The 12,639-nt window shown below is 34.6% G+C and overlaps 1 protein-coding gene across 5 annotated transcripts in view; it reads right to left on the reverse strand.

The window, feature by feature from the left end:
* Kiaa1328 (KIAA1328 ortholog) overlaps positions 1–10,032 on the reverse strand; it is a 266,616-nt gene extending 256,584 nt beyond the window's left edge. For 2 of the 5 annotated variants that reach the window (XR_004514763.1, XM_033757356.1), the window contains exons 1-2: positions 5,015–5,155; positions 4,141–4,283 (exon numbers count right to left, since the gene is read on the reverse strand). Coding sequence is in view for 4 of the 5 variants with exons in the window: in XM_033757356.1 (XP_033613247.1) it covers positions 4,141–4,283; positions 5,015–5,066 (195 nt within the window). In the remaining variant the exon portion in view is untranslated. Of the gene's footprint in view, positions 1–4,140; positions 4,284–5,014; positions 5,160–9,798 lie in introns of those variants that run through there. The other 3 variants (XM_033757355.1, XM_033757354.1, XM_033757357.1) reach the window with 2 other exon arrangements.
* Positions 10,033–12,639: the final 2,607 nt, after the last annotated feature.

Here is a 12,639-nt window from a genome sequence, read left to right on the forward strand (position 1 = left end):
AAAACATGAGAAAAGGAAAAAATGGAAACAAAGTCTGTATAAATAGGGAAGAGTAGAGGGGGTGAAGGAAGAGGAGAGGTATGGGGAAAAAATAAGAACCAAGATACATCATGTAAAGGTGTAAGATTCCAATGATGAATGTAACTGTACTGCATACCTAAAAAGTACCAATAAACTTAATGAGAAAAAAAAACTTACCTACATACAGGTCCTAATATACATAAAACTAAACTTTTTTTTTCTTTCCCTTGTATCAGGGAACAAACTCAGGACCTCACACTTGCCAGGCAGGCACCGTACTACTAAGCTAAATCCTAGGCCCAAAACTAAAAATATTTTAAAATCAAAACTAACTCTACTCTATATAGGAGAGGGCTTGGTAAACTATAGTTACAAGCCAAATCTGGCTCACTGCCTGTTTTTATAACTAAGGTAATTAAAACATAGCCAAGCTTACTCATTTATATATTTCCTATGGATATTTTCATACTACAAGGATAAAGGTGAATAGCTGAGATAGATCCTGCAATCTGAAAAGGATACAGTATTTACTATCAGAGGCCCTTTGCAGAAAAATCTTGCCTATATCTGATATAAAAAACAAAAATAATAAACATAAAATTTAAGACAAGAAATACCAAACAAGATATAATAAGGGAAGGACACATCTTACAGTCACTCGATTTATAATACTGGCATCACTGCAATTTAGTAGGAAGAAGAAAGATCTTCTCAATGAATGGCACTGGGCCAATAAACTATCAGTATGGAAATATGAACAGTGATTCTTATTTAACACCGTATGTACACATTAACCCCTGAAGAACAGTAGGCTTAGCTGTGAAAAGCAATATGGTTGCTAAAAGAGGGAACCTGCTACAAAGAGTGTTGTTGGCTAACAGTTCCCACTTCCCTTGAGCATCTACTGCAGTGTTCATACCAATTGATGGTGATGATTAGAAACAGCAAAGACACTAGAACTGGGCATTTTCTGTATCAAATTGCATCCTCAAAAGATAATATTTTGCTCTAGCGTTCCTGACTAGCATAACAAACACTATCTCACGCTACATCTCAAGTCTGAGGATCTTCCTATTTGAGCTTGCTTCTTTTCTTTTCTCAGAAGTACAAGACCCGAAGATCTGAAGTTTTTCTTTGACTATATCTGCTCATTTATCCTTGTAGACGTGTCCAATCTTTTGGCTTTCCTGACCTGCTAATTGAAGAGGAATTGTCTTAGAACCCACATAAAATATACAATATAGTTAACATATATAAGCAACAAAATTTCCTGTATTACTCTATATTTGTTATTGTAACAGTTTTTAAAAGAGAGCAGGTAGCTTGTGGACCCACAGTTTGAACATACCTGCAAGCTTTTCCTTCCTTAAAATCTCTTCTAATTCATCTTGGGGTTTACTTCACAGAAAACTAATGTGGTTATAACCATTAGTATGAAAACCTTAATGAATCAAGGATCTAGATACTGTACATCATTTGCTACAAAGATCATCTATCTAAAATTGCCCTGGCACCATGTTTAAAAGCTTAAAATCAAGACTGGAAAGAATCAGACTAATTCCAAATGACACTGTTCCAAAACAAATCTCAGGACTATCTTTAGAAAAAAGAATATCTAGAATACAAAAAGGTAAAACTCACTATCTGCTGGTACCCAGATAAACAACAACAACAACAAAAAAAATGAACTATGAAGGCAAAAAAGAAAAATCAATGCATAATTAGAAGGAAAATATTCAGCAAAAAGTATATCTAAATGACTTGGATGATAGAATTTAGTAGACAAAAACATTAAAAGTTATTATAACTATGTCCTATATATTTGAGAAGATAGAAGAAAGATCAAACATGTTAGGTAGGATTATGGAAGATAAAAATAAAAGGCCCAAACTGAACTTACAAAGATAAAATCTACATTGTTTCATATGAAAAATATACTGAATGGAATCACTGGCAGTTTAGACCCTACAGAAGAATGTGGTTAATGAATTTGAGATACAGCAATAACAATACAAAGATAAAGAACAAAAAAATAAAAATATAAACAAAATAATGAACGGAGGATCTCAGAATTATTGGATAACTTCAATCAACCTAATATTTGTGTAACTGGGGTCATCAACAAAAAGATGGAGACACAGAAATTTCTGAAGAAATAATATTAAAAAGTTACCAATATAACTAAAACTACAAACAAAAAGCTTAACAAACTACAGCCAAAAGAGATATTTATTTAGAAAACTACTCCGAGGCACACAATAGTCAAATTGCTCAAAATGAATGAGAGAAAATCCTAAAAGCAGGCAGAATTTAAACACACACACACACACACACACACACACAAAGTAAAAATAAAGATGACAGTAGACCTCTTAAAAACAATGCAAGACAGGAAGCCCAGCAACATCATTTAAGTGTTCAAAGATATACAATTATCAACTCAGAATTCTATAACCAGAAAAAAATACTTTTCAAAAATGAAAGGAAAATACATTGTAGGCATACAAAAGCTGAAAAAAATATCATTCCCTGTGCACTAGCACTATAACAATGTTAAAGGAAGTTCTTTCAGCAGAAGAAAAATGTCAAAGGGAAGTCTAGACATACACAAAAGATGCAACTAGATACATGTCTGAAAATGATAAACAAATGACCAAGAAGTGCACAGAAAGATGTTCATCATCTTTAGTCATTAGGAAAATGCAAATCAAAATCACAATGGACTACCACTTCATACCCACTAAGATGGCTACAATTAAAAAAAACAAAAAAAAACACACAAATGCTGATGAAAATGTGGAGAATTGGAAACTGTATACACTGTTGATAGAAAAGTAGCCACTATGGAAAACTGTTTGGCATTTTTCAAAACTTTACACATAATTACCACACAACTCAGTAATTCTAGCAATATTCCAAGAGAAATAAAAACATTTTCAAACACCAATGAGTTTATGAATGTTCATGGCAGGAGTATTCTGAATAGCTAAAAAGTAGAACAATGCACACATGCATTAGTTGCTGAATGGATAAACAAAATCTGCATTCAGCCATAAAAAGGAATTAAGTAATGATATATAATAAAACATAGATGAACCTTGATATCATAATCATACCTAAATCTTGTAGAGAACTAAATATTATCATTAATAAAAACTAGATCTTAGAAATGTCTTTTAAGAATATGAATTACGGATTGCGAAACTTTCTGCCAAGTATTTGATGGTAAATGTTTTTGGGTTGTTGGCATAGTCTCTGCAGCAACTCTGTCATTGTTAACACAAAAGTGACTATAAACAATACCTAAAAGAATGGGCATAACTGGGATTCAAACAAATTTTATTTAAAAAACAACCAACAGAAGGATTGACCCACAGGTAACAGACAGCAAATCCTGTGTTCAACTTCAGTTAAGGAGAGAAAATAAAAATTAAAATAAGTAGGTCAGAAGTCCTTTGGACAGAAGAAAAATATCAAATGGAAGTCTAGATATACACAAAAGATCCAACTAGCTACTTATCTGAAAAGTGATATACTAATGACCAAGAATACACTGATAGTATTATAAAGACAAGGGAGAAATCAATGACTGGGCTATAAAAAATAAGAATAAATTATTTGCCAAGTGAAGGTTATGATAATAAAACCAATACAGGCTAATTTTAATAAAATATTATTCTTATATAAAAGGGTGTAAGCATCAACAATTTCACAAGAGCGGAAATCATAAAGGACACTTAATTTTAAGAAAATTCTTGTTACTCTGATTTACTAATACCACACAGATCAGAATGTAAATCTTTCAAGACATATTAAGGTAATACATTTTCTTAAGGCTAGATATTTGGAGCTAAACCTTTGAGAAATCTAGACATTTTATTTTCATATTCAGTATTATCAAAGAAGTCTCTATTAAGGTAATATTTTCTTAAGGCGAGAGATATGGAGCTAAACCTTTGAGAAATCTAGACATTTTATTTTCATATTCAGTATTATCAAAGAAGTCTCTACCTTTTATGAATGCTTGTAGATCACCTAATGTTGTTTGGGCTTTTTCACGCTTACTGGTCAACACTAAAAAGGACTGACTAATAAAAAATAGTTTTAAAAATTACTGACCTGTTCATCTACTGAATCTCCTGCACCTTTTAAAGACTCCATAGAGATTGAAGCATCAGTCACTCTGGAAGTCTTAACTTTGACATCAGCTTTTGGACTTGGCAACTTGTGTCTTGATCTCATATTTCCTTCTGTAGAAATTCCTATGGGTTTTCATTAAACAAGATTTCGAAAAAATTGTATCTTCTTATTCTCTGAACCACCCCTGAATCCATCAACCTCTTGTTGGTACCCTCTACTTTATGGAATCTGATGAGAAAGATTTCCTTTATAAACTTCATTTTAAAGGTCTCTTAATATATAATGCATCATGAAAAGATTATGCTTCAAATAAATACTATAAAACTTCAATTGAAATATTTTAAAAGGTGCTATGAACATTTGTAAGTCACACTAAAACCAAATAATTACAACATGTCACAGATACCTTAACTTAGAGGGAATCAAAGATACCATCTAATTAGGGTGCTTTCAATGATTCCATTTTACTATTCATCTAATAACAACTACTCAATTTTGAAGAATTTCTTATATATACCTATATCAAGAAGTGTTCACACTTTCTTTTGAAATGTTAAATTTAGACTATTTTTCATATAAAACATTTTAAAAAGAATCTCTGTCCCTTAATATATGAAGTACCCCACAAGTTCATTAAAAGCTAACATAATCTAGCTAGTTCCTAAGAAGCCAGTATTTCCAACCTTGAGAATCTGGTCAAATATCTGAATTTTTTAATTTGTTTAGAAAAAATAATTTTAGATTTGACAGACTGCTATGTATCCAGTTACTCCTACAAAGGTGTCCTAATGTTTTGTTTTCTAACACTTAAGAAGTAAAGAAGCATCCCAAATTTTAACATAGAAAGTCATACCTGGAACATACACAACTGACTGTTCTTCATCAGAAACTTGGAAAGAGAACATGAAGGAAAATAGTATAAAAGATTACAACATTTTCCAAATGCTGCTCCTATTATACAGTTAGAGGTCTTCATCTTTTGACTTGGAAATTGATAACTATTAAAAACAAAAGTAGAAAGTCAGGTAACTGAATTAAATGTAGCAAAATCAATATTCTTTAAACAATTTATAAAAAATTTGAAAAGCCTTGTTCCACAAAAACTTTTATTCATTACCCAAACAGGATATCTTACTATATAAATTCTGTTGTCAAGTTCCTTTCCTTTTGTAAACGAGTAGCTAAGTTTTCCAGTTTGCCTATCATTAAGAAACGAGCTAGTTATTTTCTCCTAACAGTTCCACATACATCATTTCAAGATGAGCTTTGGCTGTGAAGATCAAGCACTGTTTGTGGACAATTCAATCATGCAAACACAAAGGCAGTATTTATTTCTCTACAATGCATTCATGAAATGTCCCAAAAGCCCTACTATCGAAAAAGTGGAAGAAATTAAGACAAAAATATTTTTTTAATTTCAAAAGGGGAAATTTAGAAAGGTGAAAATTATAATACTGCAAACCAAAATAATAAAAAGATCTCTTTCTGGAATCAAAATCATATTCAGAATTATGTCTATATCCAGATATGCCCAAATTTTGGTAAACATCTGTTATATTCCGGACAAGCAGTATCTAGACAATTTCCTTTCCAAATGATCTAGAAAATTTCCAGTGTTTTCTGTTTTTACAATATGTGTTCAAAGATTTCTATACAAAGCAATTATTAACAATGGCCTTCTGTAAAAGGCTAGAGTAGGTTTAATAGCATGTTCAACAAAATTAATGTACTTTAATGCAGTATTGACCCTAGTAATGGAGTCTTTCCAGGCAATACTGACTAAAAATGCCTAGAATGCTGTAAGTAAATTAGGAATATTCAGATTTTGCTTACTGTCTGAACTGCCAATTAGTTTTTCATGCATCTCTGCAGCACCTGCAGTGTTATAGCTTTAATATTTAAACTGATAATGGGTCTCTCTAAACTTTTAGTGCCCTCAGACTAGAGCTTAGAAAAGGAGACATATAAATCAAGTAAATAAAATTAGATCCACTATGCCAAAGAAACTGACAGCAACTAATATGGAGCAGAAAATATTTTAATTTACTGGACACAATTTTATTGGTTTTGTTTTTTTGTTTTTTTGAGACAGGGTGGTCTCACTATGTAGTTGAGACTGACCTGGAACTCACTATGTAGCCCAGGCTGGTCTCAAACTCGCAGTGATCCTCTTGCCTCAGCCTCCCAAGTGCTGGGATTACAGGCGTCACTGTACACAATTTTAAAATAGCCTTGTAAAATAAAATTATTCAGGCTCAGCAATAACAAAAACTGATTATTTTGCATCCCTCAGGATATGCACAGGACCTTATACATAGAATAGGCACTCAATATATGTCTATTTACTGTTTGAAACATACTTGGGAAAAACTCCCCAGGGAGAAAAATCCAAGACAACAGGGCAAGATATTTTCCATATGGTAGTGCTTTTAACTAGAAGATAGAGAAGAATTTTCAGACTATTCTCCAAAGATGACCTATGGAATGACTACATAACTTTGAGTCCTACAAAACAAACTGCACTTTCCTAAAGCCATTCACAAAGGAGCCTGCTCATAACTGGAATAAGCCACTGAGGACTCCATTCAGCTACACCCTGATCTGGAGGTACAGTCAACTATTTCCTACTTTCTTCTTTCTCCTCAAACCTCGTTCAAGTTCTCCAAGCTTACTCTCAGCTAGTCAACTGTTTCCTATATCTTTAAGAAAAACAAACCATAAAGACCTTCCCAAGACTTTTGCCAGCATACCTAACACTTTCATAGATTCTTTTACCACATATGAACTAACTCTTCAAGCATGAATCGAAAGCAAGTAAAACCCTCACATTAAAAATTACCTCTTTACCCAAAGATACTGTTCCTGATATTTTTCCCCTTTCTTCTGAACCAGTCATTCTTCCCTATATAACTTTATCCATCAGCATCCAAATATGTAATACCTCATTTTCCCAGAGGGAAAGATCCCTCTCCATCATAAATTGCCTCCAACTATGGTGCCACTTTTGTTCCTATTTACTGTGTCCCCCCAATCAATCTTGAATTTTCTACAATCAAGCTTTTGAGAGCAGTTTCATGGCACAGGCCTATAATCCCAGCACTTGGAAGACTGAGGAACGAGGATGGCTTCAAGTTTGAGGCCAGCCAGGGACACATAGTGAGTTCAAGGCCAGCCTGCATTACATAGCAAGACCTTGTCTCAAAAAACAAAACAAACCCTTTGGACTCTCTGTCAACCCAGGGTTATTTTTAACATATTTATAATATCCTGTACTGTTAAATCCATCAGTCCTTAAGGTTCTCAGTACTTGACCTATCAATAGCACTTGACATAGATGACCACTTACCCTAAAACATTTTTTGTCTACTTTCAATGACACCATATACTGTAATCAGAATTTTCCTCTTACTTTTCTAATAATTCCTGCTGTGTCTCCTAAGACTCTTCCTGTTGTATAAACCTTGGAGTGCCTCAGGGCTTAAATCTTAAGCAGTAATACTGCATCTACACATTCTCTTGATTATCTCCTTCAGTTGTCATGTCTTTAAATACCATTAGTAAGTTGACTTTTGCCAAATTAATCTTTAGAATGAGCCTATCCCCTAAACCTGACAGTGCCACTTAGATATATAAAATATCTCAACTTTGCCAGGTGTAGTAGAGTAGCAGCAAAATGCCAGTCAGAACATAGAGACAGGTAGTCCTGGAAAATGGAAGATGCACGTAGAAGTTTTGGAGGCAAACTGCACAGTTTTATTTTTAACACCAGCAGGTCAGTCTGGGATTTCTCCACAAAGAGACTGACCCCACTTTGGGGTTGAACAGGGCAGGTTATACTCTTGGGAGGAGGGCGGGCTTGTAGGAGTTAAGCACTTTACATTGGTTACATAGAGTACAAGTCATTTGGGTCCAGAAAAGTCATTGGTATCAGATGTTACAGACAGCAAGCTCAATGCACAGAGCCACATCTTATTTACATTTGGTGGGGAGATAGAAGTAATAAAACTGACAACAAAGAAAATTCCTGAGAGGCTTGAGAGTGAGTGTCAGGAAGCCCAGACATGTTGAGGGAATAGGGGAAAAGTTTTCCACCAGTAAGTTTGGCTTGAACAGCAGAGAAACATATTCCCTGTTCAGTAGTGCATACCTATAATCCCAGCATTCTGAGAAGCTAAGGCAAGAGGATCACAAACTCAAGTTTGGTCTGAGCAATTTATGGAGACCCTTTCTCAAAATGAAGCATTAAAAAAAAAGGCTGGGATGTAGCTCAATATAAAAGTCCACAGGTCCAGTCCCAAGTAACAGGAAAAAAAAAATAATAATAAAATTAAATTTAAAAAATCTCAAATTCAATATGTCCAAAACTGAAGTGTTAATCTTCATATCAAAAGCTGCTGCTCCTCCCATGGCCTTTCCCATCTTAGTAAATGGCAATTTTATCCTTCTAGTTGTCCAGGGCAAAATCATGGAGTTATTCATAACTTCTGGTTCTTTCATATTTTACATTCTCAAAATTCTGGGGGCAAGGCTTTCAAAATACATGTATATAAATACATTCACAGTCCAACCACTTCTCACCAACGTATCTCACCTTGATCCCAGTCACTTGCTTCTCTAGTCAAGATTCCTGTAAATTCCTGTAATTACCTTGTATCTGCTCTCTCATTTCTATGCATAACCCCTCAACAGCTCATTTTTCATACGTGGTTAGAATAAACATTTAAAAATTTATGTTAAACTTCATTCACATTAAAGTATTTACAAGGGCCCACAAGACTCATAATCTGATCTCTCCATCCTGTCACCTCACTGCTCTCATTTCTTATTATTCTTCCCTTCACTCATTCCTAGCTTCTTTATATTAGCAAATTATGGAAGTCCCTGCCGCAGAACTTTTGCATTTATTTCTTCTGTCCAGGTGGCTCTTCCCCAATACCTTCACAGCTCACTCTTTCATCACCTTTAGAACTTCAGTCATCTTCTGACTGAGACCTTCACTTCTTAACCACCTAAGTTCCTAAAAATCATAAAATTGTAAAACTGTCTTCCTGCAATTCATCTACTTCTGCCCTACCTTCTGCCCATTTCCTACTTAATTTTTCTCATATAGTTTTCACATATAGTTATACAATTTATTTTTATTTATTCTTGGTCTAACCTGAGATGTAAGTACCAAAAGGTGTTGATTTTCATCTTTGTTCATTTGTATCCCCAAATATAAAAGAGTGCTGGTTCAAAAGTAAGCCATCTATGAAAGAATTAAACTGATTCTCATTTAATTTATGAAGTATGGCCCAATAACTTTCAGTGTTCTTTCTCTTTTTAATCTCAATCAAAATATATAGGCAAACCTTATTATTTCTAGCAACAGACATGTCAAATTTTTTTTCAAGCAGAAAAAATTCTGAAGTGACTTCAACAAAAGTTTTTAAAAATAAGGATAAAAATATTTGCAATTAAGGGCCAGGGATTTAGCTCAATGGCACCATGCCTGCATCACAACAAGGTCCCTGTACTGAAAATAAATAAATAAATAATAAATAATAAATAAATAAATTTCACCATTGCTTCCATTCAATGTTTTCTTTCTAATAACATGTAATCAATCTTCATCTCTTTAAAAACCCAAACATTTACCTTTTTGTACAGGATTCCCCCAAAATGTACATTTTATGAAAAAGTCAAAGAAATATAATGTGCCAAATGTATGTTGGCTTTATTATTGTATTCCCTGTGGCACCTTATTTCTATTTTGATATCTTTAGACACACCTCAATAAGACAAGTACAGCAAGCTATGAAGTATCTTTAATGTTAGTACCAATCTGTCCAAAGTCCCAAAATTAAAGCAGTAATTAGAAACCAAGAGCAAAAATGGCAGAAAATACACATCTCTATTCTAGGTGTCCAGGACCTAAAGTAAATAAGTTTAGTCCTGCCCACTTTAACACCCATGTATATGTAACTATTATTGACCACAAAGACCTTTTGAGCTGGGATTCTTTTTACATCAATGTGAAGTCTTTGTCTATTTTTATTTGGAAAGAGATTATAGCAATTGCAATGTTTTCACTGAGTCCCCTGCAGTTCATATTTGTTAATATCAAGTTACTGTTAATGATAATCCACCCTAGTGAATTTAAGCAATCAAATTTACTACTTCTAATATTACTAGCAACTATAATGAAGCAGCAGAGCAATTTACAACTGAAGATGCATATTTTACTGGAAGGCTTAACCCATGAAATGACAATCTGCCATACCCATCCTTTATATGTTAGGAATATGACAGACCTATTCCAGAATAGCACTACTGAGTCTTAACGTGCTGAAGAAACCTAATAAACAAGAACAACAGTAAGAAAAAAAAAAAGGTGACAATCAGTCACAGACTATCTGTCCTCTCGTGATGGAAACTTTTATGATTCAGTAATCACTCAATCACATTTCTCTAACTGTTTAGATGAAGTACTTAAAATCTTTTATTCAATAGTGTAAAAAGAATACAAGTAATGGGAACACAGTATTTGACCTTTTCCTGTTGAAAATTCTACTCTTAGGACTGTAGGGGTGGTCTGGGAAAACATCAATATAACAGAAAAGAAAATGAGATTCAAAGCACAGAATTAAACCAAATGATTAAAAACTACCATTTATGCTTTTCAGCAAATATTCAGTGACAAATTTACATGTGACATTACTCTGATGCCTTGTGAATTTAAAATGAAAAAAACTGGGCCGGGGATTTAGCTCATTGGTTCCACTGCCTGTCTTGGGGTCACAAGGTCCTGAGTTCGATCCAGTAAAAAAAAATAAAATGAAATAAAATGAAAAAAATTGAAGGCTGGATAGTAATTGCTTATTACAAGGAATAGACTGGGGTAGCAGGTGGTAACAGTAACCTTGAATTCTTTTCCTACATCTGAGTATCTATAAAATGTAATCATCACCATATTTTCTAATACAATTTCAATTTATTACTACCAATAGGTAGATAAGTATTCGATATTACATTTTCAGAGTAAGAGAAAATCTAAGAGATAGTATATTTAACTTCTATATGAAGTACAATGATATGGCTATACAAATAAGCAGAGACAGTGCTGCTAAGACCAAGAGCACAGGTTTAGTCTACATGTTTATTAACTTATCTGGTCACACTGCAACAAACTGTCACATACCCCTCAAGCACGTATTCTGTATCCAAACAATATTACTAGTTGTTACAAGCTGACAACTTTTAAGAATCTCCTCCATATCAAAATCCTATGGATGCAGAGGCAGTATTTCATGAGGAAATCTAACATCTCGAGTTCCTGATTCCTAATTCCTAAGCCTAGCTGTCCCCAATGCACATATTCTTTTTTCACCCCTACTGATAAATAAAGGAAAACATATTTAATTTCCACAGTGCACTGGTTTGATTTTATCCAGTCTATATTCATTTCATTTGCTTCTCACCAACCTATCAGAGGCAAGTGGTAATTATATTTAGTAAGTGCATAATACTAAACATGTAGCAACACAGTTTGCAAAAAATATTCTCTACACAAGACACTCTAATCCTAGTTAATTCAATAAAAGGAACTTGTAATACAATTCCGTAAGTTTCACTGGAAGCTAAGTAGAATGTCCAAGGATTGATTCTGCCAAACATAATAGCAATGACATCACCAAGCCTAGCAGATAGCAAAAATATTAGCCTCTGAGGGCATCCAATAACACTCCCTCTTCCAAATGATGCCCTTGTAAAGAACAAGTAAATTACAAGGAAAGCTCAGACGTCAACAGCCTGCCGAATTCAGGAACAGAACAACTGTAAAACAAACATCTCACATCTCATTACAGATACTGTACTCAGATTACTACCACGGGGAAAGAGCTTCTCCATCCAAAAATGTCAGTCTCTGCAGGTGGTGATCCACAACCTATACTGCAAATCAACACAATTTCCAGGTACAAAGATTCAAACCCTTTTCCATTACCGGCACCACTAGGACACCCCAGTGAAAACAAACCTACATCTCTCCTAAAGCCCCAGTATGAAGGCTTCATCACTCATAGCCTTTGAAGTTCAACCAGGTCTTCACTTGATCTTAACACAGCCAACTATGGGCAATTCTAAATGAAGACCAAAAAAAAAAAGCTTCCTGTCTGTTCAACTAGCACACAGCCCTGTTCAGCTAACACCCAATCTGCCTCAACCACAAGCTTAGTCGCCCTCCCTCCACACACTTAGCCGCCCTGAGGACTGGGAGGGTCAGCAGGGGGACGCTACTTGCCCAGGCTTGGCCACAATTGCAGGCTATCTTTCCCAAGCTCACGGCCAAGAAGGCTGGGAAATATCAGCACAATGTTCCCACACCTGGAATCTCAGATTGAGACACTCAAAACCCAAGCAAGGGGACAGCCCAACCCTAGAGAGCAGGTCCCCGCCTGCGGGGTCAACACCGCGCTTCTCCTGTCCACCCGGAATCCT

Source organism: Fukomys damarensis, unplaced genomic scaffold, assembly GCF_012274545.1.
Source record: "Fukomys damarensis isolate Sample0158 unplaced genomic scaffold, DMR_v1.0_HiC HiC_scaffold_30, whole genome shotgun sequence".
Taxonomy (NCBI): Eukaryota; Metazoa; Chordata; class Mammalia; order Rodentia; family Bathyergidae; genus Fukomys; species Fukomys damarensis.